General features: G+C 37.4%; 1 protein-coding gene across 2 annotated transcripts in view; it reads left to right on the top strand.

Annotated features, from left to right (window-relative positions):
• GNAS (GNAS complex locus) overlaps positions 1-27,490 on the top strand; it is a 160,950-nt gene that overhangs the window by 108,775 nt on the left and 24,685 nt on the right. For both annotated transcript variants that reach the window (XM_074888258.1, XM_074888259.1), the window contains exon 5: positions 9,767-9,864. In XM_074888258.1, coding sequence (XP_074744359.1) covers positions 9,767-9,864 — 98 coding nt within the window. The remainder of the gene's footprint in view (positions 1-9,766; positions 9,865-27,490) is intronic.

Genomic DNA, 27,490 nt, shown 5'->3' with positions numbered 1-27,490 from the left:
GAAATAAACAAAGTAAAAAATGTTTTAAAACATACTGTTATAAAATTGCTTACATCCATTTATACAATATTAATCTGTGTAGCAAAAGTAATACATACAGACTGTATGTACCAGGAAATCAAATGGATGCCAGCTAATGGGCATGAAGCTTTGAGAAATACCAATTTAAATATGCATAGTATGTTTGATTTTGATAATTTAGGTCAGCAGTTCATATTTTTACTTTAATATATAATTTGGTTTATCGTGCTGTCTAGTAATGAAGGTTGCATGTTTTTGTTGATTTGTCTATTTGTTTCTCTTTTCCTCAAATACAGGTTAAGTCCTCTAGTTTTCACCTTGTTTTAGAGTTTTTCCTCACAAGTTTTAATTTGTAGGAAAAAACTTGAAAATCCGTTTTTGTGAAGAAAGTAGGAAGCTATCAACTAGGGGTGTCTCTGTAGGAGGAGTTTCATAAATTGTTAAGCCTGTATTCAGTAAAATAACATACATAGTTAAGTCAGTCTTTCAGAAGAACAGTAATATTAGAGTACCTTGACTTTAAATATAGCCTAAATAATGAGTAATGTGTATTTAAAAAAGAAAAAAAAGGCCAATCTCCCTTTTGACTTCTGTGAACAGAAATGAGATGAAATGTAAAAAGTAAAGCTAAGCAGCTTTACTCTAATTAGCATTACTTTTCTCTATAGTGATTAGTCTCTTGATTTGTTTGCTGCAGTACTTCTTGCTACACCTGATTCGAATCTTAAATGTGGCAGCATCTGCAGGAACAACTCTTGTCCCACCTTCTGGTAATCCAGATTTTATTGCCAGTAACAGCAATTTCTACCACAGAGAAAATGGGGATGCTGTTACTTCTTATGCTTCAGTTTGTTACATGCAATAAAATAAAATGTATCCTGTGCATGAAGTGAAAATATTTTTGGCTAGAAAATTATGGGAATGTGCCCTTTGAATTCTGCAGTGAACACTGAGGTGTTCACATAGTTTTATTGAAATCCCATAAGGTATTTCCTTAATTGGAAAATCTACAATTCAGGACTTCAGACAATGGTGTTATCTTCACATCTTACCTGTAGTACAGTCGTTATAGTACAAAAGAAACACCCTATATTTGCTTTATTATTATTTTACTTGATTAGCATTTGAAGTAAATGCTAATGCTTTATTCCGCACTTGTATTTTTATCCAGTAAATTCCCACCATACCATATTTGTAGGTTCATAAGTTCATGTTTAGAAATCCACTTGAAGAAATTGTGACTTAATTTCTCTTGATACATCTTCTTTGTTTTCCTCAGAGCAGTCTTAAAGAACAAGAACAGATTAATTCAATTTATGTTGAAATAGAAGAGCTGTTAGCTGAATTAAACAGGAAATAGGCATAAATTTAATGTAGAAATTCTTAAGCATTTTCTGGTTTTAATCACAGTTAGAGACTGTCACAAAATACTGGTGTACACATAGATGAAATAAAATTTTACCTGTGAGCCTGCCTGGTATTGCAGTGGCTTGAGAAAGTTTCTGTGAGAGGCTGTATGAAGACTAAGCAACATGTAAATGTGCTCATTGCCCTGTGGATGTGCTTTCTGGGTGTATAACAAAAAGTGCCTTTGGGCATAAAAATTCTGTAATGTGCAGAGACTTGGAAATGAGATGGTAAACATGCTTCTAAAAAAATAATGACTTCAGTATTTTAATTTAATTTGCATCGGGTCAGATGAGTAAAGGATGAACTTGGATGAGCATGGAAGTAGCTAAAAAGAAAAAAGTGAAAAATATTGTGATCTATTTTACATTTTGATTCTGTGGAATACTCTTTGCTCTCTTTTTACATGTGTCCCTCTGTGCTGAATTTAAAGTTGGTTTTCATTATTCCAGTACCAAATACAATATATTGTAGTATGGCTAAGTTGTGCAAATGCAGCCATCTGACTTCCAGCAGGAGACTTTTAGAAGGAACAGAGCAACAGGGAGTGTGCCGTTTAGTTTATGAATTTATGGTGGAATGTAAAAAACATGTCAGGTCTGAAATCTTGAGAGAGATCCACAAGCACAGGCCTTTTCCCTTGTCAGACTTGAAGTTGGCAAGAGCTCATGTGGGAATGAAGGTGTGTGAATGAAGAGGTATTTGCTTGCGTATTTGCTGTGTGTGTGACTCCAAGTTTTGATACTGCCACAGACCTGTTGCTCCCATAGCTGACTGGAGCTGGTATGGGTATCATGTTTTCTAAATGTAAGCATCTCTTCTGGTAGAGTCTTGCTGTTCAGAGAACCAGCAGGTTGTCAGTGTTTCCAACTTGCCTTTGGAGAGTACGTGACATTTCTTCAGTGTTCCAGTAAAATTTAACATTTCTTAAGCTCCCAGGAAACTGGGTAGCTTTTTGCTCTTAAAAGAAAATCCAAGTAAATAAACAGAACTTTTAATTAAGCTATTGTAAGTGTATGTAAGCGTGATTTCTTCACGTAGACTGTATTATGCCTATGAATACTTTTATGAATACATATGTTTCTACTTCAGAAAGACTGTAAGATGATTAGTGATCTGTCCTTGGGGTTTGTCTGAAATTAGAATGAGGAGGTTTTATCTTTTACCTTTTTCTGTTGGTGGAAGCTTCTGGCAAAAATTGGCTTTTTGTTTCCAACCTGAAACAGGGCAGTAAAGTTGCAGTATGGTACTGGATTCAACCCATTATTTGAAATGGTGTTCTTAACACTGCATAAAGTAATAAGGTCATTTGATTTGACTATTTGTTTTAAGTTTATTATATATTCATTACACAAAAAGCAACTAAATGACGTAATATGAAAGACATTTTCCAAACCCTAATTTAAGGCTCAAAGGAAATTTCCCAAAGTTTTATTAAACCTTCCTCCTTATCCAGAGGTCTACAAAAATAGCTGATGGTTGAAGTGTCTCTATTACTGCTCTCTACTGACCCAAGAGAGAGCTGGAATGGTGTAGAAGACTTCGTTGTGAGTCTTTTATACTATCAGTAAGTTCGTTAATTAATTGCCTTCTTTCCACGTATGAGTATACTCTGAAGAAGCAGAGGAACACTGATTACTCGGTTTAAAATTGCAGAGGAGTGTTGACAAAATGGGGAGTAGGGTCCACATCTGCCAGCTTCCATCTTAGAGCTCTCACCAAAAGTGAGTTGTTCTTCTCTAATGAGCGTGATGTGCTTTAAATAGGAGTTGTGTGAAAGGATTATATCTGAGCAGTGTTCTAGTATCAACAGATTAAGCTTCTGTGGTGATTAAACTTCTTGTGAAAGTAGAAGTAAAAGAAGAAACAGTGTGACATTGTGCTAGTGAGGCCTTTTAACCAAAGGCACTTTGTAGATTATGGGTATGGAATTGTGTGTTGGCACATTTCTCAAACGCTGTGGTGTTTTGAAACTCTTAACAAAGGGGAAAAATGAAAGTTTAGACTTCACAGGAGTTTCTTAAATAAAATTTCCTTCCCATTGTCCATTCCTTGCAGCCACATTCGGTTTAATTTGTGCTTCTAGAAATGTGAAGATCCCTTAAGCAGAAACCCAAAATGTTTCAGAATCATTCTTCTTTTATAAGCATGAAAAACTATTGATAATGAGACTGAATGCTTGCTGAAAATATTTCTGACTCAGTTATGGGAAGTGCTGAGTACTCTGGCCTCTCCCAAAGTTTTGTACTCAGCTCTGGACCCATGCCAGTAACTGGAGAATATCTTCAACTATTTGTAGGTATGCGTTTCCTTTGTGATATCATCGGCATATTTTCCCTAAAATAGCAAGCAATAATTAACACTTGTTCACACCATTAGGAATGCAGATGTTTCCCTATTCAAGTAAGGGGCTTATTAAACTGTCTGATTTGACAAATTTAACACATTCTAGTTAGTATCCCTGTCCAAACACAGGGAGAATGACAAGATGCCATGAGTTTCCTTCTCTGCATGGCCTTACAGTCAGTAGTAATCACTTGATTTCAGATATGAGCAATGAAAAATAAATCAATTTGTCATGTATTTACCTATCCTGGAAGGAGAAAATCAACTTGTGCAGTTTGTCTTGGAATGCACTGTGCTGCCCTGCCATTCTGTGACCTTGCCTTGTTCTAGTTTGGTTCGTTAGTGGAACGCAGCAAACTGCCTGACTGTCATGAAAGTAAAATTTATGTGCCCCCACCTTGCAGAGTAGGTTTGTAAAGGGGTTTGAAACCAATGGTCAGTGTTATTTTTAAAAGCTGAACACGTTGGGAAGCAAATGTCCTCCAAGATACAATTTTACAGTTAGAAGCTGGTTTGGTTTGACCTTTAATCATTAGGTTTGTAAGCGGATGACCTATTTAAAACTCCTGTTATGAAATGTGCAACTCCATGGGACAGTGAACTTTGCCCAGGAATTGAATCCCAGTTTTAACCACAACATTGTGTAATGGATGTACACACCTTTTAGTAGGTAAGGGTTTTTTTCAGTGGCATTGACTTTTGCTGGAATTAGTAAATAAGCTGTTCTAATGACAGATCCACATATTTTACGAAGTAAAGGTATTGTTGCATGTCCATGCTAAGGTTCCTGTGAACATGGTGTTACAGTGGCAAGAACTGTGCCAGTGTTTTTCCCTGCCAACATCCTAATCCCTATAAAGCATTGCTTCATAAACATTTTTTTAAATGTCTCTTGAGTATTTATATATCTGGAGGGAATAAAACCTTGTAGACAGTATGTCCAGTTTTTCTCTTTCATTTTCTACTAATATTTTATCCTTTTAAAATGCCTCTCAAAAGCTGATCTTGGTTTCTTTATTTTTTCCCAGGCCTGGAGTTTGTCTCTTGAGGATTATTTTTTTTTTTAACAACCAAGATGCTCAACCTCCAAGTTCTTTAACACTTTCTCTGGCTTGACTTTTAATAAAACCACTGTTTACCTGCTGTTATTTATTCATTTTGCTGAAATTTTCTAGTACAAGTAGGTTTTTAACTTGATTAGTCTCTGCATTGCCCCTTTCCTAATCCCGAATTGTGTCAGTAAGATCTTTCTGAAACAAAGTACTGTTTTCCAAGCATCCCTTTTACATGCTGATTTCCGCTGATGGGTTTTTTCTCTAGAGGTCTGCATAGATTCCTGTAAGTGAAAACAAGCGATTTACAAATGTTGCCTATTGACTCATTGTATTGGGAAACTTTCAGCAGGTGGAGAAAGTGTCATCTAATGAATAAAACATAAATACTGAATAAATACGACTTTTTAAGTATCGCGGTGTTATGGTATGATGAGAGATGAGACTTCCTCACCATCAGCAAGTCATGGTCCTTGATACTTTAGTTATTCAAGTAAGACTAGAGAAGGTTTACCCAGACGATGGGTTTTCTCAGAGTTTTTTTTATAATTTCACAGAAGCGTAGCCTGTTAGGGATTGTGCCTGAAGTTCAAACTATGCCCCTGCCCAGGCTGAACATATTCAAAGTCAAACCCTGTTTGCTCTGTTCAGATTTGTGTTATCTTGGCATTGTTTTCCCTCAGTGTTCTATACAATGATTTCTCCCTCTTTAGGGTTATGTTAGCATTTTGAGAAGTGTAAAGTCTGGTCTAGTGATAAATGCTACAGTCATGACATAATTCTTAGGAAGAATTCACTTCTCACCTTCCTCGGTGATGTCATGCTGTCATCACTTCTGTTGACTTGTTGCTTTACACAGCTTCAGCTACAGTTTAAACAGGATCTTGGGTGTGTATTGTGTAACTGCAGCATTTTTTTTTTCATGGAAAATGACATAACTTGAATATTTTTTTGAGTTTTAAGTATGCATAGGGCAAGAATGGATAATATGACCATACTTCGCAAATGCTATGGATTGTTTAGAACCTGACATTTAAATCCTGTTTATTGTGGAATGTCATCTCAAACCAATTTGTTATTTAGTGTTTAGTATTATTTGTTTATTTTAGCTGTTTTGTTAGGAGTTCCATTTTTATAGTGCAAGAGAAACCTGTGTTGATGCTGCTGCAGAGTCTGTTATATTAGAATGTGCCAGCAAATGAATCAGTGTTACGGAAACAAGAACCAGACATGTAAGGACTAGTTTTCTGGCTATTTCTTTTCAGGAAATTTGCCTTCTACTTTTGGTTAATTTGTTTCCTAACTCATTATTTTTAGAGATCTCATACAAATTAGACCTATTTAACTCAAAAAAACCCCACCACCAAACCCTGTTGCTAACTTGATTTTCTAGTGACCTCTGAAGCCCCCGTTTCACCTAAATACATAACAAATCTTGTGGTTTTACTTGCCTTCCTTGAGAGTAGCCCCAGGCTGCATTCCATGACTCAGATGGGATGCTGAGGAATTCTTATGTTATTCTATTTCTTAAATATTATTTCGGAATTGTGGTTAGTGTAGGTGTATTGGGAAGGAGGGAGAAACTGTTTTTTTGCAACTAGCTACTATGTCTTAATTCCAAAATCAGTCACTAATGTAAGTAGGCTTCTAATAAAGCAAGAGTGGAACTCTGTAGCCCCAGTTTCAACTTTTCTTTGGTGATCACCTTCCTAGTTTACAGATGTGTAAGTTGAGCCAGTATTAGTCCCAGAATCTGTGAAGATATATTTGACGTGGCCTAAAGACAAAAGGTTGTTTATTAATAAAAGGCCTTCATGTTGGCTATCAAAAGTCATGTAATTCGGTTTTAAAAAGCAAAACAAAAACAAACAACAAAAAAATACCTCAAAACCACAAAAAACCCACCCCAAAAAACTCCCCTGTGTCTTAATATAATAATCTATTACTCATTACTTGTTGTAGATCCTGATTTTGAAATGCCAATAAAAAGTTCAAAGAATGTGAACTTAAATTCTTTTTCCATCCCACATGGACAGTTAATAACCATATTGAAAAGATTGCGTGAGTATTGCTGGTTATAGTTCAGATTATCAGGACAGACATAAAGTCAGTATTAAGTATTTTATTGCTAATTAGGCCTAGCAAGGCACAAACATTGATCATTAACCCATTATTGTAATCCACATATTTTCTTGGAAGTTAAGAACTGCCTTAAAACACAGGGAGGACTCTTCTGAGGAATATGTAACTGTTCTGTTAAACTAAATGCTAGGCTTTTTATTATCAGTGTGTTTATGCCAGGGCCAGGTACTGGATTTACTTTACATCCCATTTTAAGAGTCTGATTGCAGAAACTACTCCAAATATTTCTCCACAAGGTATGCTGGAGTTCATAAGTTGTTTGAAATAATTGCTTTATGCCAGTTCTCTACCAAAACGTCATAGTTGTAGTGAGAAGCAGTAGTGAGGAAGGGCTTCTGTGTCTCATTTTTGTGGCAGAGTTTTACTATGCTGTGACTTTTTTTCATTAAGGCACTGCTGCTCTTCGCTTTAAATGTACATTTGTAGGTGATGAAGAATCTTTGTGTTTTATTGCATTTTCTATAAACTTATTTTTGCCTAGTTATTTGTTTACTTACTGTAATGCAGGATGAAGTGAGTATTTTGGGGTATATTTGGAGATAATTAGCTTGGCAGATGCTGACTCCAGTTTGAAGTAGATATCTTTTTTAGAGTCATATCTCTGCTAAATGGTTCAATTAACTATCAGAAGTCTGGTGTAAGTTATCTTGATTAGATGAGAAATTTAAATGGTGTGTGTCCATTTGAATCAGCTGCTATTTCAGCAAAAAAATCTCGTGCAATTGACAATTCAATTTTTCAATTTCCCAGCTTTGTAGTAATAAGTTGAGAGAGTCATAAGATGTTCCGTACTAGTCTACTGTTACTTGTAAAAATAAATATATAAAGCCACTGTAAAATGGGTTTGGTTCAAACACAATGAGATTCCAGATAATTCCCCCACTCTCCTTTACTTTCTCTTCCTAGTTCTTTTTGCTTTGGAAAGATAGTTTCCTCACTATGCTGTGATACAGTTGAAGATTGAAGGTAATTGACAGTCCCCCAACTGCCAAAAAATTGGAAACCTTCATAATGAAAGCATCCAATGAACATAATTCCAGCAGTGGGAGAAAGAAAACTGAGGACTTGAATTAAGATTTTGACTCATCTTTTACTTCCTTTATCAGCAAATGGTCATACAATCTAAAAATACTAAAAATCAAGTAAAATCTTCTTATCCTACTTATGAAGGAAATTTAATTGGGCTTTTTGTTCATGAACAGTTCATAAAAGCAGGGAACAAATAATATCTTTAAAAGAAGTTAGAAAAAAAATTTCCATAGTTTCTTTGATGTGTAGTGTGCATTTACCATTGTTTTTGTGTATGTGCAGCTAGTGAATATTCAGTAGCAATAAAAGCAATATCAAATTTACATTTGATAGGCTGTTTCCATCATTGGTATTCACAATTGTATGATCACACAATCGCATATGCATCTTATACCTGCCAAAAAGAAGATGGTTTGAAAATCTGCATCACTAAATTTACTTTAAGATGCCGTTACGCATCTTTAAGATGCCATTTAAAGCAGCTGCTTTTCTGGTACAGTTCAGGTGTTAGTTAACATTCTGGTAGAAAAGTGATTTTTTTAAAAAGATATTTAAGTGAAACCTTGGAAGTCGCGTTTAGATGTGTTCCGTTTCTTTGTACTACACTGATAGTAAAAGAATTTGAGAGACTGTTATCCCAAGAGAGGGAGTGATTCCAAAGCTAAATGAATGGAGGAACCTTGAAGCAGTAAAATAGCTATCTAAAATAATATAGTCTTTTTCTTTAAAATATTTCTACTGTAAAGAAAAAGGGGAGGGGGAGAAATAGAATACATACAACTACTGTTTTAAAGATCATGTGCTGTCCTGGATGCAAAAAAGCTGATTTGGAGTAAGTTACCTGAGCTACTTAAAATCAGAATAAAAGTATTTAGTCCAAACCGCTTCAAAAGCTCTGAAAGACAGCCAAGAAAAGTCCATGGTCACTGATAAAAGTAATGCCCACAGTGGTGTATGTATTTAAGTCACTAGGCATCTGCTGTTCTTTGTAAGTCTATTCAAAGTTCTTAGGCTGATAGCCAGAAATACAATTACATATTGCACATGCCCCTGTCGGAGCCAAAATGCATCTTTTATATGCAAAAAAGAACGGGCTTCTGGTTGTGTTTTATACTTGTCTTACAGCTTCAACAAAACTGAAGCGTTGCATTTTTGGCTGTCTGCTTCGTATGTTGGCTTATCATTTTTAAGGTTGAGACAATCAAAACATAATCTAGCTTGGTATCACTGTATTTCTTCTGTAGTTCAATATCCCTTTACACTGTAAAAGACTAAATTCTGCAAATACTTAGAGTTAAGTTGTCTATATAGTCCCCAAAGTTCCTTACTAACTTGGAAAGCCAAGTAAAACCTAGTCATCATTTGCCACCTTTATGTAAGAATACTGAGAAGTAGTGTTTCATTAAAGAAAAAAAAATATCTTGAAAGCCAAATAAATATAACATGCAGTGGAATTGTGAGATAAGAACAAATGTTATCAAATAGTATTAATTATTAAAAATTCCAACAGAATTTCATTAATGAAGCGTTAACCCTTCTTTCAATATATAGTTGGGCTCAAAATGATTGAGAAGCAATTCTTTAAGTGTTACAAAATGTTGAAGTCAAAACAAGCCAACTGAACTTGTAGTCAGGTTCTAAAAAATGTTTAAAGTCTTTTGTTAAATATGCTATTATTTACCATTCATTGCAGGGGTAATGATATAGTACTGTTTGCTGATTCTCTTCATATATAATCTGTTTTGCTAATACTATTTCTACTCTTTCAGGAGTTTTATGAACATACAAAAACGCTTTGGCAAGACGAAGGTGTGAAAGCCTGCTATGAGAGATCTAATGAATATCAACTGATTGATTGTGCACAGTAGTAAGTATTGTTTCTATTCTGCTGTATATTGACTGTGGTATACAAATTTTTTTATTGCACATTAATGACAGTGATCTGGATGGTCCTGATGCTCACTTTTCCTTACCTTGGAAAAGAAGTGTATGCTACATAGTGAATTCTTGGTAATCAGCTATTCAGAGAGGTAGGAAAAACTGGCATTCAGTTAGGCAGTAAGATCTGTATTGAAAACCTTGCAGATGATCGCAAATGGTCTTAATACAGACCGACACCTTAATGTAGTGGACAACTGTATTGTCTCAAAGACCAAGTTTCCTGCTTCTTCCGCTTAGACAAGTTCCTTTCCAAATGACAGCTTCAGATACTGCAGCAAGTTTTAGTAGGTTGGAAAGTACGTTGGTGTGAAACATGCCCATCTTTGTAGCTTGTTTTTTTAGTGCAGTTTATTTATTTGAAAAGAAAGAGATGACAGCAACAATCATGGGCAGTAGCCTGTGATCAGTGACCAAGACTTCTGCTTGTGTGCCTTCATGCACATATATGAGAATGATTCATTCTTTTCTGCAGTTGACACCACTGTGACAATTAGTATTGTCATGACACTGCTGCATGTTTGCAGTTGTTTCTCACATACTGTAATATAGTATCGTTCAGACTTTTTTAATGGTAGGATGTTTGTAATAATTGTGACTGTTCTGGTATTTTTGTTGCATATACTCAAGAACTGCAGGGCTTAAATTTGGAATATTAATGGTTAAAACTGTTCTTTGTTAGTTTATACTCTGCTTCTTTTAGAGAAGCTGAAATAAGGTTTAATGGTCAAGGAAGTGCAGGTTTCTCACTTCACATGATGGAAACAGCAGTTTGTCTACTGCTGCATCTCCTTTAAGAACATTTGATGAAATAAAATTTGTAAGATTTTTTTGTTTTGTTTTGTTTTTGTTTAGGTAGACTTAAAGTTAAATCAACAACTAGCTCTGTTTGAAAAGAGACCAGGTAGATAATTTTGCTATGGCTTGCACAGCTCCAGGTCTTTAGGAGCGTCTTTGAAGTTTTGCCATTGTTTCTCGTGTGACTTTGTTTGATGTGTAGCGATGTCTTTTGCATTAGGTGACTAATATTTGATCATTTGGCATTGATCTTTTTGCAAGTTCAGTTGCTGCAAACCAAAAAATACTACAAGATTGTCACTTTCTGTCAACTCTCCAGTAAATTTTGTCTTTCTAGTGTAAAGCTGATAGAAATGGGGAAAAACTAGTCGTGTTTTGATAGTGTTTGGTTATCTGTTTCTGGTTAGTGTTTGTTAATAGTCAACTTCTATGATGGGAAGAGGTAGGTATTGTTAAGTACTAAGGGGGTTTTGTGTTGCCCTTTTTTGGAAAGCTAAAGAAAGCAGAAGAAAGCAAAAATTCTTATCATCCCTGATTGTTGGACATTGAGTTTTTCATGGGTCGGCAAGGGGGATGGCCTTCATGATGGTTTTACTGCCCTGCTCCATCTAGTGGAACACTTAATTCTACATCATGGGCTGTTGAGCCAAAAATAAACCTTGTACATTACTGACGAATTACAGATTTTTTTTTTTCCTAAGATACCATTGCTGTCTCCTTCTAAAAATATTTAATCATTCTAATATTTATTCAGTTTGATAGTAAAGTATATGACATTATTTTCTTGCAGAAGAAGCTTTCTAATTGCTACTTTTGGTAGTTCTTGTACATTTTGGCATTTTTGATTGTGCAGTGGCGTTGGTTTTAATGACAGAATATGCAAAGTAATGGCAAAATGTTTGCTTGGAGGTTAATGTCACTTTGAAATTCTGAACTTGTTTTTATCATATTAAATTTTCAAGGGACCTGACAAAAATTACTTCCTGTAAAATCTGCCATGATTAATACCTTTAAATTAACCTGGTGAACATACTCAAAAAAAAAAAAAAAATGTAGCAAAGGTAAAATATAAAATGTAGCTGAGATTTATCAGGCGAAGACTTTTAATTTGAATGTGCAAGCTACTGTCATTAGAGGTAATAGAAGTTAAGAGAAAGTTGAGCAAACAGTGTTGGAGTTGTCAGTTCTTTCAGAGACTCAGAGAAGAGTCTTGGGTTCTGAACACTTTCCCCTTTTGAAGTCCCTGTTTAAAACAAGAAAGGCATACTTAAAATGGAAGACAGAAAAGTGGCTTTTCTCTTTGAAGATCAATCCAGCTTCCAAAAATCCCTTCTTGCTCTTAAAATTTGAATAAATTCTTAAATATTAATGGATTCTTTGTTCAGTGAATTACTTAAAATTCTAAGCAATGCTTCTTCTTCACAAAAACTAACTTTTAATAGTTGTTTGTAAAATTTTTAATTTTTTTTAAACTGTCATTTTTTGAAGTGTGAATTGCTTAGTGTAAAGTTTGTCTTGGTATGGGCTCATTTAACATTCTGCATTTTTTAAAAAGCAGTTTTTTTCACTCTTAGAAGTGACATGGTTATATATAGGAAACTTTGCAAGGAGATTCTGCCGAATGTTTAAAAATCAATTTTATCTGTCTTCTAGCAAGGAACAGTGAGGAGTGTGTATCTTACAGGGCTTTGGCTTTCGGAAATATTAATATCAAAATGAAATTAATTTCTGTTTCTGCCAAACCTGCATGAAATGTATGCAGAGCTTCTTCAGGGATCTTGAAGCATTTAGGGGCTGGTCCGCATCGCCTCTCCTCAGGGAGGGGGCACATTGCAGGGCTTGTGGTCTGCTTGTGTGGCAGCACCTGGCATCCTGCCTGCTGTCTTCTGGGAACTAGCACAAGTCCTTTCCCTCCTCTTATTTCCATCTTTTGTTAGTGGTGTGATGGTGGCAGTGAGGTGCTGGGAAGGCCATGAGGACTTACCTAGTTCCCTTCAGTTTCAACACTGCCACTTTTACAATTCTGCTTTTCGTGGGCAAAACCTGGTTCTCCGTTCAGGCAGCTTAGCTACAGAAGGTCTTCTCAGAGTTAAGGACTGTATGGCATAGCTGCAGAATGCTGGAGCATCTTGAAAGGAAAGATGTTGGGGAGGTGGAATTTGTGCTGAGGAAAGAAGGGAAATAGCCACTTTGTTACTTGGCCTTTCACAGGAAAGTGGGAACGAATACAATTCTTGAGGTAATGTGTTGTGTCTACCTAACTTGAATGTAGGTGTTTAGAGTCTGGAAACAGTATTTTTCACCTGTTCCTGAGCAGGAATTTTAAATACTATTTCCTGCTGACTTGCTACAATTTTTCAGTGTCTTCCCTTAAGAAGTTAACGTTAATATGCATTATTATCATTGCTCCACCAAGTTCCTGGTTGCATAGGCTCAGGAAAGATGACTTCACCAAAAGCCATAGCTACCATCCTGGCTTTCCATTTAACTGCACTTATAATCTTTGGAGGTGCGAAGCTGGGAGGTCCGGCCGGTAACCTCATCTGCTGGAGAGCCCTTCTGGTATCCCACCCTTTATCCTTGAGCTCACTGGCTAAATGAAAATGTCACTTCAGAGGAACCCTCTTCATTTTGAAAGAGTAGCTGCCTCTGCTCATCATGAGCTTTACTGTACTTCCTGCCGAGGCATATTTTACAGTCTTGAGAGGCAGAGAAAGGAAAGGAGGCTGTTTCCCTTTTCTCAACTGCACTAAGTAATTAGTTTCAATTCTGCTTTTAGAACAACATGGTCTGTGAGGTTGGCACCAGTTTCTCTCTGAGAGGAATGTATTTTAGCTGTGAGGAGGGAGCATTATCTATGAGGAGACCAAATTTCTTTGGGCTTGCCTCTCATGGAGATGTATACAGAAGAGAATGAATGTTTGTACTGAAGCTGCCATGTGATACCGCTCTGGGCTAGTGATAAACAGAAGAACGCAGAAATGTCTAGAATATAGAAAACCCCAAAAAGTGATAAATTATTTACCATCCTTCATATTTATTCCCTGAAGGCACAGGATTGCACTTAATTTAGAATGTATTACTTAAGAATATAGGAGCCATTTCCACTGTAATGTGCGAAGACCTATTTGTGAAATACATGCCTTTTGTCAAATATAAACAAACATGATCTCTTTGAAGTGCTGTTGTTGCTAATACTTCCACCTCAGTTTTCATTTGAGGAGCTCTGTTCCTAAAGCCTCACAAATACCCAGCAGAGTAGTCAGAGTAAGGATCTCTCCCATAGAAACGTGCTGTTTGGCACTAGGGCATGAAGGATGCCAGCGCTGTCCTGTAAGGTCTGAGCCAAAGTCTGTGGATGTCCTGAAGAAAATTGATTTCATGTCAGTAGCTGGTAGATTAGCTATGTAGCAAAGCAAAAACAAAGCATGGGTACACAAGCCTCCTAGTGCTTTTTCTAGACTTGCTAATATTAGGCTGTGCCCACAGATACTTGAATTTTTACTTTAGTTAGCCTTGGCTTAGTTAGGCTTCTTAGCCACCAGTTTGATTTTGTGCTTTGTTTTATGCTATGCTTTCTCTGTGTATCTCCTAGCTGGCGCTTCCTGGTTTTGACTGGGATGGAAAAGGAAATAATGTGAGAGACAGTCTTTGCAGCCTATTTCACACCCTCCGATATCAGGAAGGACTGGAAGTAGCATGAGGGAGCCCATTCTCACGCTATTTCCTGCTGCCGGCCGTGCCGGCTTTTCTCATGCTGCCTGCCATTTCAGGGAAGGAGAAAGCATGGGGAGGTGGCTGCTCTAGGTGCAGAGTCATGTTTCTTGAACTTCAGCACTAGCAGAGCCACTCCGATAGCTTGAAACTATGCCAGGCTGTTCCAGAAGAGTTTTATGAGAAGTATTTTTTAAGATGTTTGTTTTTAAAATACTTATCAAAGAAAGGGGGGAGGGCAGCTATTAGCCGACTGCTGTGCAGGGCTGCTAAAGGATCAGCAGATGTGGACGCGATGTTTTTTTAATTTCTAATTTGGTATGGGTTGTAAATTCTTTATATTTTTATTAAGATTTATGGTGTGTTTTATTTCTGGATTTGCTGACTTGTAGAGAGCAATTAAGAGCCCTGATCTGAGCACTTAATGATTTTTGTCCATGTTGATTTCACTTCATGACAAAGTTCCCTTCATGGAACACGCAGTAAAGCATGTTTGCTGAAAGTCTCACCTTTTTAAATAGTGGCTGATTTATCAGTGGTACTACTGTTAGTCTAGTTTCTTATTTATTACTTTTCTTTTTCTTTTTACTTTCTTTCCACTCAATGTGATTTTGGCAGAGTAGTTGCTCTTGTCTCCTCCAGCTCTGCAAGCTATGTCTGCGTACTCACATTCAACAGGACAGGAATTTCCCTGGCCTATATTCCTGGCGTACAATGAGCTTCTTACGGACATGAACAATTACATTGTTAAACATTCCTGTGAGGAAGAATAATATTCATGTCCCCTTTCACTGATCTAAAACTGATGAGCTTGCCTACTGCTGTGTGTATTCTTTGGCAAGCCAAGGAATAGACCCAGATCATCTACCTTCTAATCCTTAGTCTTGATTATAAAACCCACCTTTTTTTGTTCCAGAGCACTTAGAGATAACTGAATTAGGGTCTTCTCCCTATTCTTCTTCAGTCTGAGGGAATAGAGGATCATGTTCTAAACAAGGTTAAATTTAGATTAAAAAAAATACAGCCCAGGTTATATTTTCTTTGCAATCCGAGGGGGTATTAGGTGCAGAAATGGGTTGCTGTAGATGATGGGAAGCACAGTACCTCCTGGTTTTGCATGACTTTAGTGAAGACACTACCAACAAAATGAGCCCAAATCTATAAGTAGGTGAATTATACTTAACTATTCAATGTGTCTGCCCTTTCTTGTTGGCTGTCAATAGCAGGGATGTGCCTGCTGGCAAGTGCTGTGAAAACCAGATTACCTAAATTTAGCCAATAAATGGATTATGAATCTAACACATGTTCCCACTGTTGTCACAGCTAATCATAAATTCATAATTTCAGGCTTACTCAACCCCAGATAAATTTTTTTATCTTCAAAATAAATCATATCCCAGTATGAAGCAAGACAAAACAATAGGTGTCCTAGAATAGCTTGCTTGAGTCTTACAAATTAGGAGCACCAATAAGTGAAAATACTAAAGGTGATGATGAGCCATGATGGCAGAAAGACCTTTACAAGTCCAAAATGTGTATTATTTAAGAAGTCACACCACAGACTTTTGAGGTCTGTGCAATGTCCACTGCATCATTCTGAATTATTGTGTAAGGATTTAACTGTTTGCTCCAGGAATCTGATTTCTGCCTCCACTTTCACTCAGTTTGCCACTCAGAACCCCCCCACACCCATTGCCTTCATTCATTTGCCGCTTTTATTTCTCCTTTGTTCCACACATCTGTTAATGTGTCAGTTCCTTTCTGGCCTTTGGGCTGCAGATGCAACTTCCTTTCTGTACCTAGCTGTAAATATTAGGGATTTGCCTGCAGCTGGAGGCAGGGCTGACCTGATCTGAAGACCATGAAAAAGCTGTGCTGGAACTTCTTCCCCAATTTTTTGACACAGTCCTGCATCCAAATACTCACACTTTGCCTTTTAGTTTTAAGTGTATCACTTGCTAATGCCTGCAAGAGTTAAGGCTAAACCCCAGTGCCCGTCTAGCCGGATGCCTGATTTAATGAAGTGAATGTTCATTTCTCAATGTGTTACATTTGCTTTCACGTGCAAGTGGAGCATTTGCTCATACAACAGCTATTTCTTTGTTTCAGTAACAAATTCACATACAGAAAATTTGATCAAGTTAGGCACGCGCTTGCCCAAGAGTATTTTTGAAACTTTGGTGTGAATGTTAACGTTTTATTTAAATAAAATTTGTCCATAAAATAATAAATTTCCTCTGGGATCATAAGTAGACATTCACATGATTTGTTCAGTAGATTGCTGTTTTCCTCTGACAGATAAGTTTCATTTTGAATGGCAAAAGCACATCAAGACAGTGTCATGAAGGCAGGACTGTATAACAAGCATATTGACATTTTAGTTAGCTGGTGAAGAATATTGCGTTGAGTCCAGTTGGTAGTTTGCTCAGGATGTGTCTCTTAGCTAATATTTTACTTTAATAGTCTGCTTTAAAACCAAAGTTGATGTTATCAAAGAATGTGAATGTATGAGTAGCTACTACTGTATAAACCTGAGAATGATACAGCTTCACAAGGCAGGGCTGTACTAAAAGTATTTGGCTACAGTTCAGAATTCTGCAAAGTTGTTCTCTAGCCCAATGTCTTGATGGTTTGCCTTCACCCGTAGAGTTAATTAACACGGAGTCAAAAATAATTCACTGAAGAGAATAACAGATTCCTTGTTACTGGTGGTTAAAATGGCAAACTGTGTTGTTTGACAGAGAATACTGTGCCTTCATCACCAAATGATTTTAGACATTTTAATAATTGAATAATAGAGATAAATAACAAAATGTGCATAAACCCTGAGGTTTCTATTTCAGAAAGAGAAAATAAAATAATCTTGAACTTTTTTAAACCAAATGTCAAATGCATGTTTTTGTAATTGCTTTCAAGTCTGTTTCATTCAGTAGTATCTGGACTTCTTAGTCAACATAGTTCTGATACCTATCCATGCTTCTGCTTTGTTTTCTGTGGCACTGTTCTCTGCAAATGTACAAATACAAATGCAGAGGAATTTTTTTGTGGGTGAAGGGAAAGTTGAAATGCAATACAGCAGGAGATGGAATATGAACCAAAACCTTCTGTTAATTAAACTTCTACTAATTTCTGCATTTTAATGGCAACAGGTTCCCCATTCCTTCCCAGTGTTTCCTTTCCTGTCCTCAAAGTTTTTGTTGTAGCATTAATTGTGTGAGAGAATATGCTAGAAATATATGAAAAAACATCCTTTGTCCACTGAGGCTTTTGGAAGAGGTGCTGTGAATGTCACATTGGTCTCCTGCTCTGTTGATAAGTACAAGTTTGTAATAGAATGAGAATTAGTGAACTACCCTGTCAGCGTGCTTGTTCTGCACATAATTGTGTGATATGTATACACGTGTATACCTAAAGCTAAACTTATCTGGCACTAGTTTTGCAAAACATTTAGAGTTGCCACCTTGAAAAGTAGTGTTTCAAACTTTCAATCAAGATGTGTAGGGTTGATTTTTGTTAATTGTTTTGGTTGATCATTTGTTAAGTTTTGAGACTTCATAAATAATTTTCCTTGTAATTAAAATGACCAATATTTTTTAAACAATATATTAGTAAACGAGTTTTCATGTAAGCATTCAAAGCCCTCACTCAATGAACAATCCATTTTGAGTGGTTAATCAGTGTTGTTATAGGCCTGACACAAAATAATTTACTAAAGAAATTAGTATGTTGCATTGTTACACAAAATCATTAAATGCAGCTACTAACAGCATTACTGCACAATTTTGGTTTTGTTTCATGATTTTAAAGATTAAGAAAAATTCAATAGCCTGGATTCATCCTTATAGGAACTCTCTTAAAGGAGATGAAATTTCTCCTAGTATGAGTTAATTCATTAACAACAGGTTTCACAAATATTGCTGATTGCATAGATTCCTTGGTGTTCTGCCAAGCAGCCTTTCATCCTTTAAGTGATGCCATGCATTCCTGGAGTGAGGGGATCTCACTGTTGTAGTAAACACCGTATCGGCCTGCTAGCACAAAGCTGATAAACACACAGTTGCTGCATTTACTGCAAGACAGGGCCAACATTTGACAAGGTTTGACATGTTCAGAAAGTCAGACAACTGGCGGAGCTACGCAACTGCTGAGAGCTCAGTATTCTTTGGCTTGCCTTCACTGTACATGGATCTTGCAGATGGTATTGCCCTTTTTTCTGTATTTTTGTTTTTATTTTCCCTAGGCACAGAATAGACTTTTTTTTGTGGTAGGACGAGTGCAACAAATTCACCCTAAAAGTAACTCAACTGCAGATGGAACTTCTCCTGTAATCTCAGTTCTCAAAAAAACCCCAAAACAGATATGTTGAATAAATTTAAACCAGTAAAATAATAGATTATTGTGTACACACTAATCGTTAAATCCTCTGCTTTTCTGAAGACAGGTAGCGGTCAGTCTGTGCAATACAGTGAATTAGTTAGGATGAGAAGTTAAAATAAGAGGAGTTGTGTTTATGTAAACTCTAAAATTGTCATGCACTTAGGGTGTACTTAGACTTTGGTATTTATTGAAGTTTTACCCATTAATTTTAAAAATGTGCTCAGTTTTACTGTCAAATTCTCATAACTTTATTAAAAAACAGAGCAAACAACATCTTGAATTGTTAGTATTGGACTTAGTGGTATAGTGGATTACTGCAGTGGTGTAAAAACCACTGCTGTCAAGTGTTGAGAATCAGTCAAAGCGACTGTTAAAACTTGTATTAGTTCCTGAGAATTAATTTTCTCTCATCCTTTCCTCTCATGCTTTCACAACCTCCCTTTGTGCAAACCGAAAAAGCCCTGAATGAGGTTTGTTCTGACCTGTGATTCGAACAAACAATTTGCTATGATACAGAAACAAGCAGAATAAAAGACTTCCATATGGGCTGGAGCAGCCTTCACTAGGAATCCCTTCCGCAGGAGGAAGATCTGCAGGTGCAAAATACAGGGCAAGCTATAAATAAATGCTTGAGGAAATGAGAGAGCGCGGTGTTGATTGCATCATTTTTGCATTACCTGTGTAACAGCCAGACTGGTGTTCCCTGGGTGGATTTGGCGGTGGGAGTGCTGGGAGAGCTGGTGTGGGGTGCAGTGCTGGACTGGCTGTGGGGTGCTTGGGGAGGGGGGGGGATCCTCTGGGTCTGACTGCTGCTGTGAAAGCCACAGTAAATGCTGCTCCAGCAGGAAATGGCTTGCTGAAATGGTGTGCTTCTGCAGGCACTCTGACAGTGGCAAACGTGGAGCAGGTGTGACCAGTATTTTTAGGATTTTGCAGATTACTTGCCTTGGTGGGTGAGTAGCTGCTGGAACTTTTTTGCCTGACCTTGGGATCTGCTGTTTCTGATGTTCGCCGTCAGCAAGCATGACAGCTTTTGGACCATGGGTTGTTGGTTGTTGTGGGGTGGTTTGGTTTTTTTTCTATGAGAGTTCTTACCGCTCATGCTGTATTGCTGCAGAAAAGGAACATTTCAAGATTAGAAGCCAACAGTTAGGAGAATACTTTTATCAAACTAAAACCTGAAAAGATATTATAAAACGTCATTAAATACTTGCTTTGAAAAGGAATTAAAAGTAACAGTGTTCAAAAGACAGGAGGCAACAGAAAATTTCTGATACAAGGATGAAATGAGGCCAGAACATTGCTGGTGCAGTGTGGAAGCACCAGGTTCGATTCCCAATTATTCACTGGGCTGAAACACTGCAAATACATCACTGCCAGTCCCAGGGAGAGGGAGCACTCAATGCTGTTGACTTGCAGGTTCTCTCCCTCCTTTTCCTTTTCTGTGAATTCCACTGTTTGATGATACACCAAAGCCTTTCCTTCACTGGGGACTTAAATTTAAATTTTTTTGTCTGGGTGCTTGCCTGCATTCACAGGTATTGCTGAATTTATTATTTTTGAGAGACCTCTGACAAAGATGTCTGAGGTACATTTGGTATAAATTTACCAGCAGGCTCAAAAGTTTATTGAGACCATGTACTTGCATGCAGAGAACATGGTCATAAAATCCTTACTTCAGGAGGGGCAGGTTGAAAATTAAAAAAATAGATTAAGCTCATACTAGGTGAACAGGTTTATCAAACTGAAGCTGAACTTAAGTATTTTTAAAGTATTTTTGTAGTATGTGACTTAAGTCCTAAATAAACTGAAAGAAATTGCTAGCTAATTTTATGTATGATTAAGAATAATTTGTTGGCAGGATGTCATGGATAGGTTTTATGATTTGAAATACCATTTTTGAACTGATTTACTCTGTAGTATATTATACATTGGTTTTGTAGCTGAAACATGTTAAAATCACATTAAATATAATTCTGCGTTAACTGTGTTTGTATTGTGGTACACTAATTAAGTCTCCGAGAAGGATGTCCACCAATAAAGCTAAATTGTTGCATATTAATTATGCAAGTGAGGGTTTTCAGTGTTTGGATGGTAGTTTACACTTGAAACATATTGGCTGCCCAGTAAATTTTCTGTGAAGGCTGTGAAGTGCGTTCGGTACTCTGCAAGGTTCCCCTTCCCCCAAAGGGCTTATGTAAACTGCGAGTAAAAGCTGGTGAAGGGCTATTTTTAGCAAGGCTGTTGCAGCTGGGGGAGGGAAAGAGCCTTGGGTCTTGGAGGAGGGTCTGCCAAAGGAGCATGGTGCTGGTGGGAGCCGCATTCAGCTGGGTTCAGGTGGCCGGGTAGTGCTGTATATGATCTTGGCCGAGAGATTAGTGTTTTTACAATTGAGGAAAAAAAAAAACAACAAAACCAACCCAAAACAAAAAAAACCCAAAATACAAAAAAACCCCTTCTGAAACCTAAGTAATTTTTGTAAATAAATTAAAATAGCAATATACATGCAGAATCTCTGTGAATTGTCTTAATTTGCCATTTTTGTTCTTATATTACCAATGTTAGTAATACTTGCAGAGTTGTTGAAGATCATGTCTGGAACACACTGTCCACCACATTTGCTATTAAGACATCTCAGTTGAATTTTAATTACTCACTTATGATGTTATAAAACCATGGGCAGTGTGGAAAAGTGAGGCATCTTGAAGCTTTCATATCTGGCAAGTAAATCTTCATATGTAGCTTCGTAGAGAGTGTGGCTGTTGTCTGGATAATCTTTCATCAGATTGAGTCTCAGGAGTGAACCAGTCTTGCTCGAGTCTGCTGATTGTTATTTTATTTTGGTCTTTTCATTAGCTCTGCCTGTCAGTATGTGTGCCATGAAGAACAGATTTTGCAATTAAGGTGTGCAGTCTCAGTTCTTCTCTTGGTTCAGTCTGAATGGCTTCTCTTCACCATTTCTGCTGTAGGACTTGCTGTTCACCTCTGTTCCATGGGGCTAAACCACATTAGGATCCACAGATTTTGTTACCAAAGGCCAGGCTTGGGAGAAACTTAGTTTCCCCATTTGTAAATTGGTGTTGTGGTATGTCTGTTCTTCAGTAAAAATATAAAAGCTAGCATTTGCAAAAACCATTGGATGATTTTGGATAGTGTGAGGTTTTAAATGAAATCAGATGAGTGAAGGATGTTATTGTTCCGTCTTCATGGTACGAATGCCAGGAAGTATTGCAATGTCATCAAGAATCTTGACACGATTAAGTAATGGTTTTGTAGAAGGGGTGAGAGGATGGATTTAGAGATCTCCTGTTTTATTGGCATAGATGATATATTCCCCAAATGTGCATTCCAGACTCTAGGATCCTGCTATGTCACATTAAAATTTAGATATTAGTATGTTATCTGTGTATTTTCAATGCTAACTCTAATTCTCTACCCCTGTTGTTAAAAGTTTGTATCAAAGATGAGGCATATAGTATGTGTGAAGTGTGGAATAGTCTTATGTGAGGTTACAAGTACAACATATTATTGTCATTGTGTTATCAAGGGAACTGGTAATTAAAATGTCTAGTTTTAAAGAGCTATTTGGCAAAGAACATGTCAGATTATAACTCATTTTATTGTGATTTATGTGGCTTGTTCAGTGAATTTGCAAATATCAATAGAGTCCATGTTGTGAATTCCTCTGTGCTCTTTCAGAGCTCTTTGCGAGGTGAGATCCTTGACCCTTCACCATTGCCTCTGGAGTACTTCACTGTCCACCTCTCCTCCACGGAGCTGAACTACTCCAAGATCCAAGCAGTTTGTTATCATTTATCATTTTCACCAGTTCTCTTCAGACATTGAGTTCTGTTTCTGTTTTCCTCTCCACCTTCTCTTCACGCGGGCAGATTGTGAATTGTGCAGCTGCATGGAGACATTCCCTGCTCATAAGCAGGGTGTTTGGGGAATGAGCAGGGAAAAACAGGGCAAGGCAGGACTGGACAGGTCAAAGCCGAACTGCTTTCATTAAACTAAAAAAAAAAATCCCAACCAAACTTCAAGCCTGGCCCTCAACCAATTTTTAGGATCAGAAAGGTGTTGAGCCATTTCCCAGTTTCAGTCTGATTGGAGCCAAGCCTTAGCAGACGCTTGGGAAGCTGTAGCTCCACTGCTGCTTAATTGCTTCTTGTTTTGAAAGACAGTTCGGAATTTTATTTAAAAATAGTAACTTTAGTGTTCAGTCCATTAAATTTGTCACCAAGATAATTTCATTAGACTCCCAGCTGTTTTCTTATTGGAATTGTGAACTAAAAATAGGTAGGATTTCTGCTGTTCTGTGCAGAGGCTAGTACCTCCATTTCAGTTCTGACTTTCCCTAATGATGTGAAGTGTGTTTGTTTCCCTCGGAGCTTTCTTCTGGGCTGTATTTAAGAAGGTCCTGCTAATTATGCCAAAATCGTGCGCTGTGGTTTTCTGATAAAGTCACATGGCTGTAAAGAATATGAAACTGATTTCCCTCAAGACAAGTCTTACAAATGAATGATTAGTGCCGCACCCAGTACATTTTTCTTTTTTCAGCAGTCTGTAAGAGATGTTTGTAGTAATTCAACTAACACCTTTTAAAAACAAACACTAATGAATACAGGTTTGTTACTATTATTATGAGGCGTGCGATTTACCCTCTCGGTTCAGTTCTCATGAGCAGTCCCTTTGTTGTGCATAACTGAAATCACAGTGTAGATTGTGAGATAAAGTGACGATTACCATGTTTATATTGTATGAAACATGGTGGGTTTTTTGAAACAAAACTCTCTAATTACCAGAATCTATACAAGCATATGCTGCTTTTATACATACGTGGATTACGGGGTGAATCAGGTTGTAGTATCCATGTTTTAAATAGTGTATCTTTCAAGTTCTGAACTGTTCCATATTTATTCCTAACATCCATACCACAAAGCATCATAATGGATTAGCACTGGACATGCAGAAAACTGAAACAGATTTTTACTCTACAAAGTTAGACCCATATATGTTTATGTAAATGTATGGCAGTTTCCCTGCATACTTACTTAGAAATCTAATAAATTGGAAAAGTTGCATTTTTCAGTTGTGATGTTAGTTGAAAATTTTTTTTCTTCCTTGGGATACCTTTTGACTGTAACTCTACTAAATACCTGCAGCTTACACTGATCAAAATGAATGTAGGTAACAGCAGGAAGTTCTTCTGCAGAGTGTGTGGCTTGAGGGGCTGGTCTTTTTGCTTTTTAAAGGCTTGGTGTTCGGAGCCACAATCAAGAAAGTCAGTGACCCAAATGTAAATTATGTAGGCCTTTATTGTTTTTTTCTTTCCCATTCTATTGTCTTTAAGCAAAGAAAGAGAAAATCATGAGATGTGTTGATAAAACATAGGTCTTTCAAATGGAAGTGGGTTCATTCAAAGGAGGGAATTTTTCTTTTTTAATTAAAATGAAGGATATGCTTATCAGCAGAAGTACTCCAATGATGTTCCCTTAAGACCTGTATTTAGATGCAATGTACAATTCTGGCACAGTTTATTAGTGTCTCAGATCTTTTTTAATTTTCTCATCTGCTTGTTGGCAGTCTGTTCCTTGGACTTCCTGTGCATGTGCATTTATACAAAGAAGATAACTGTAGTTTTACATGCTGAAGCTATAGGATCTATATGTGGGTGGGATGGGGTGAGGGAGAAGTGCCATATTGAGAGCTCTGCACCTGTCACTAGTTTAGAGCATCACAATCAATACAGGGCAGCTAGTATGTTCAAGATGCTGCAAAAATGTCTTAGGCTGGAAAATGTAGAAGAAAACAGAGAACAGCTATATTTAGTAGTCGCATATTGTTAACTTCTGTGTAATACATCAGTTGCTGTGCTGAGGCACCCTTTTTTGTGGTGAATCTCGTAGTTTGCTGCTGAGTAGAGGAAGTGGAGTGAAAATACTGTAGTGTGGTAAAAGCTGTGTTTCACATATGGTTATAATGTTTATAGACTGTGTATGTATAAGCACCTGATATGGTGTAAGTAATGTAAGAACACACCTCCTTTTCACCAGAACCATTGAGCTTTCTCTCCAGACTTTCTCCCTATCTGACCCAGCTGATCTGAGTCTCTTCCACCTTGCAGTCTTTGCTGCTGTTCTTAGTGTAAACTATGATCCGGAAGCTCTAATTATAGTAATGCAGAACAAATGGAAATCCTGGAATTGTCTTCAGCACTCTTAAATCACACAGCTTCTAGTTACAGGTATCAGAGCAATAGGTGAGCCAGTCCTGGCTGCAGCTGGGTCATGATAGTTCACTAGAGCTGCTGCATGCCTCTGCTTCCTAGCACAGCTTTGAATTGCACATTACCAGTTCTGTGGGCTGTGAATGTCAGATGCCCTCTAAGTTTTAGGCACGTATTTCAACCAAGACTGGAACACTGAAGGGTGCTGTACATCCTTTAGTGCTTCTTTGCAGTAAGACATTATAAGAGGGTCGTTGGGTTTCTGTCTTTGTGCAAAATAATAGACTTGGATATTGAGCACAGCTTTGTAAGGGTGGCCAAAGCCCCAGCTGGTTTCATAACCCCTTAACGTGTGTTAATGTGGACTATGTACTACATTTGGGGAAGAGAAATACCTTCTTAGACCCCTTCTCATCTTTCCCACTGCAGCAATTCTACCCATGATTTTTAGTGTCTGGTTTAGTTCAATTCTTCTCCCAAGATTGTTTAAATGTTCCCTTCATGTCAAAGAGGAAATTTTTAATCTGTTAATAAATAATTTAGGTTTAGGGTTTCAGCCATTTAAAATGCAAACATGAGACACTGCCCTCTGCAGACAAAGAGATGGGCAAGATGCGTGTGTCCTCTGCTGGAATCTTACAGCTTTTAGTAATCCAGTGGAATTTGGAAATATTCTGGAACTTGAATGCACACCTTGGGCTCTTCAGTTTGGCTTTTCTTTCCCTCAGATTCCCTGCTGCCCGGTTGTGATTGAGTGTGTGGGGGTGGGGAGTCCACCCACTTGTGGTGCAAAAATGAGTTGTTATTCATAACTTTGTGATACTTTCTTTTCGGTATGTTAAAATAAAGAAGCATAAACCAGCATCACTGGAGTTTCAGAATTAATGCCCACTGAGATTAAATTTATTTCCACCTCTCAGTGTGTTTCATGCTACCTGCATAGGTAGAGCTCATCGCACCATTTTATACTTGCTTTGCACCATAATGGCTAGAATATTTCTATCCCCTCTCTCCTTCCCCCCATCCCCTGAGGAAAGGGGGGGTTAAAGCTAAGGTTTCCAGAGAACATGGCAATAATTTAAATTTAGCAGAGTTTTGTACAGTATACCTCAGCTCAGAGGTTCTCTTCAACCCTTGGTAGAAGGGTGGTTTGTGGTCAAGGCTCTGGCACTGCCTGTAAGCACAGAGACCCATGTCAGAAGGGAAGGATGGGGCTGTGGGAGACAACTCCCTGCCCAGGCTTTCTCAGACCTTGGCCTCCATGTAAAGTCTGCCGACAAGGACACTAGTGAGGATGCTGAGCCTGCGTGGGTGGTTACATGTGTGTCACCTTTAGTACCTCTTAATATTCTCCTGAGTATAAGGTTCCATTTCAAGATGGTTCTGCTATTGAAGGTTTTTAAAGTTATAATACTGAAATAATTATGTTCTATGAAATTATATTTAGTAATTGTTTAGGTAATTACAACGCTTTTATGTAACTGTAATAAATAGAGTCACTAAAGGTAGTTTAAAAGAACTAATTCCACCTGAAGTCGCTGCATCATCACTTCCTCATTGTAACATTGTCTTAAGCTAGTTAGAGAATAAAGGATTTTAAAAGCCCTTCCAAAATTTCCCATTGCCTCCTTTATCCTGTACACTCACCCAACAACTCTTTCTCACACAGGCACATCCATCACCCCCACACATCTCTGCACACCTACTCCAGTCCTGTCTCGGTTCCATGTTTTGCAGCACCTGACTGCTCGCCTGTGAGTCAGGGAACTGCGATGGAAAACCTCTCTGTGCTGAAACCAGCAGACGTGACTCTTGGCTGAGAGAGGAAACAGGCTAAGGTTGTGCCTTGTCAGGGATTTTACTTTTCCTGTGCACACTTCATTCTAAATTCTCTGTTATTTTAATCTTAAAAGCACGCAGCTTAGAAAAGTCCACATTAAAAAATACATTTTGCAAATGTTAAAATACGTTTTGCAAGTATAAAGTATATCCTACCATCTGTTTTACAGACATTTGAATTATTAGAGCTTTTAATACTATTTTTAAGGTCTTTTATAGCCAGTCTTCTGTTTTGAGAGATGAGATTTAAAGGAGTTCATATTTTTATAATGATTAAAATTCTGCATCAGGATAAGTTGAGTCAAGTTAGCAGGTCAGTGGGGAAGAGAGGGGGAAGGGCCGAAATATTTTATTTAAAATATTCTGAAATGGTATATTATGTCATTTGCTAAATTAGTGCTGTTGATGAGCTTTTGTAAAGGTATTCTGTGAGGTGTTCATTTTAATTGTAAGCTTAAAAGCACTAAATATTTAAATGCAGTTTGGGGAAATATTCCCTAGTCAGTGACTATGTATTATTGATGTTTTCACAAACAACATGTGAGTAAGTGAAGGTGGAGGGGTCTGTATTAGATTTTCCTTTAAGAGTAGCAAAAAT

Source organism: Strix uralensis, chromosome 18 (assembly GCF_047716275.1).
Source record: "Strix uralensis isolate ZFMK-TIS-50842 chromosome 18, bStrUra1, whole genome shotgun sequence".
NCBI lineage: Eukaryota > Metazoa > Chordata > Aves > Strigiformes > Strigidae > Strix > Strix uralensis.
The sequence above is the reverse complement of the archived record's forward strand: the minus strand, read 5'-3'. Positions and strand labels throughout refer to the sequence as shown.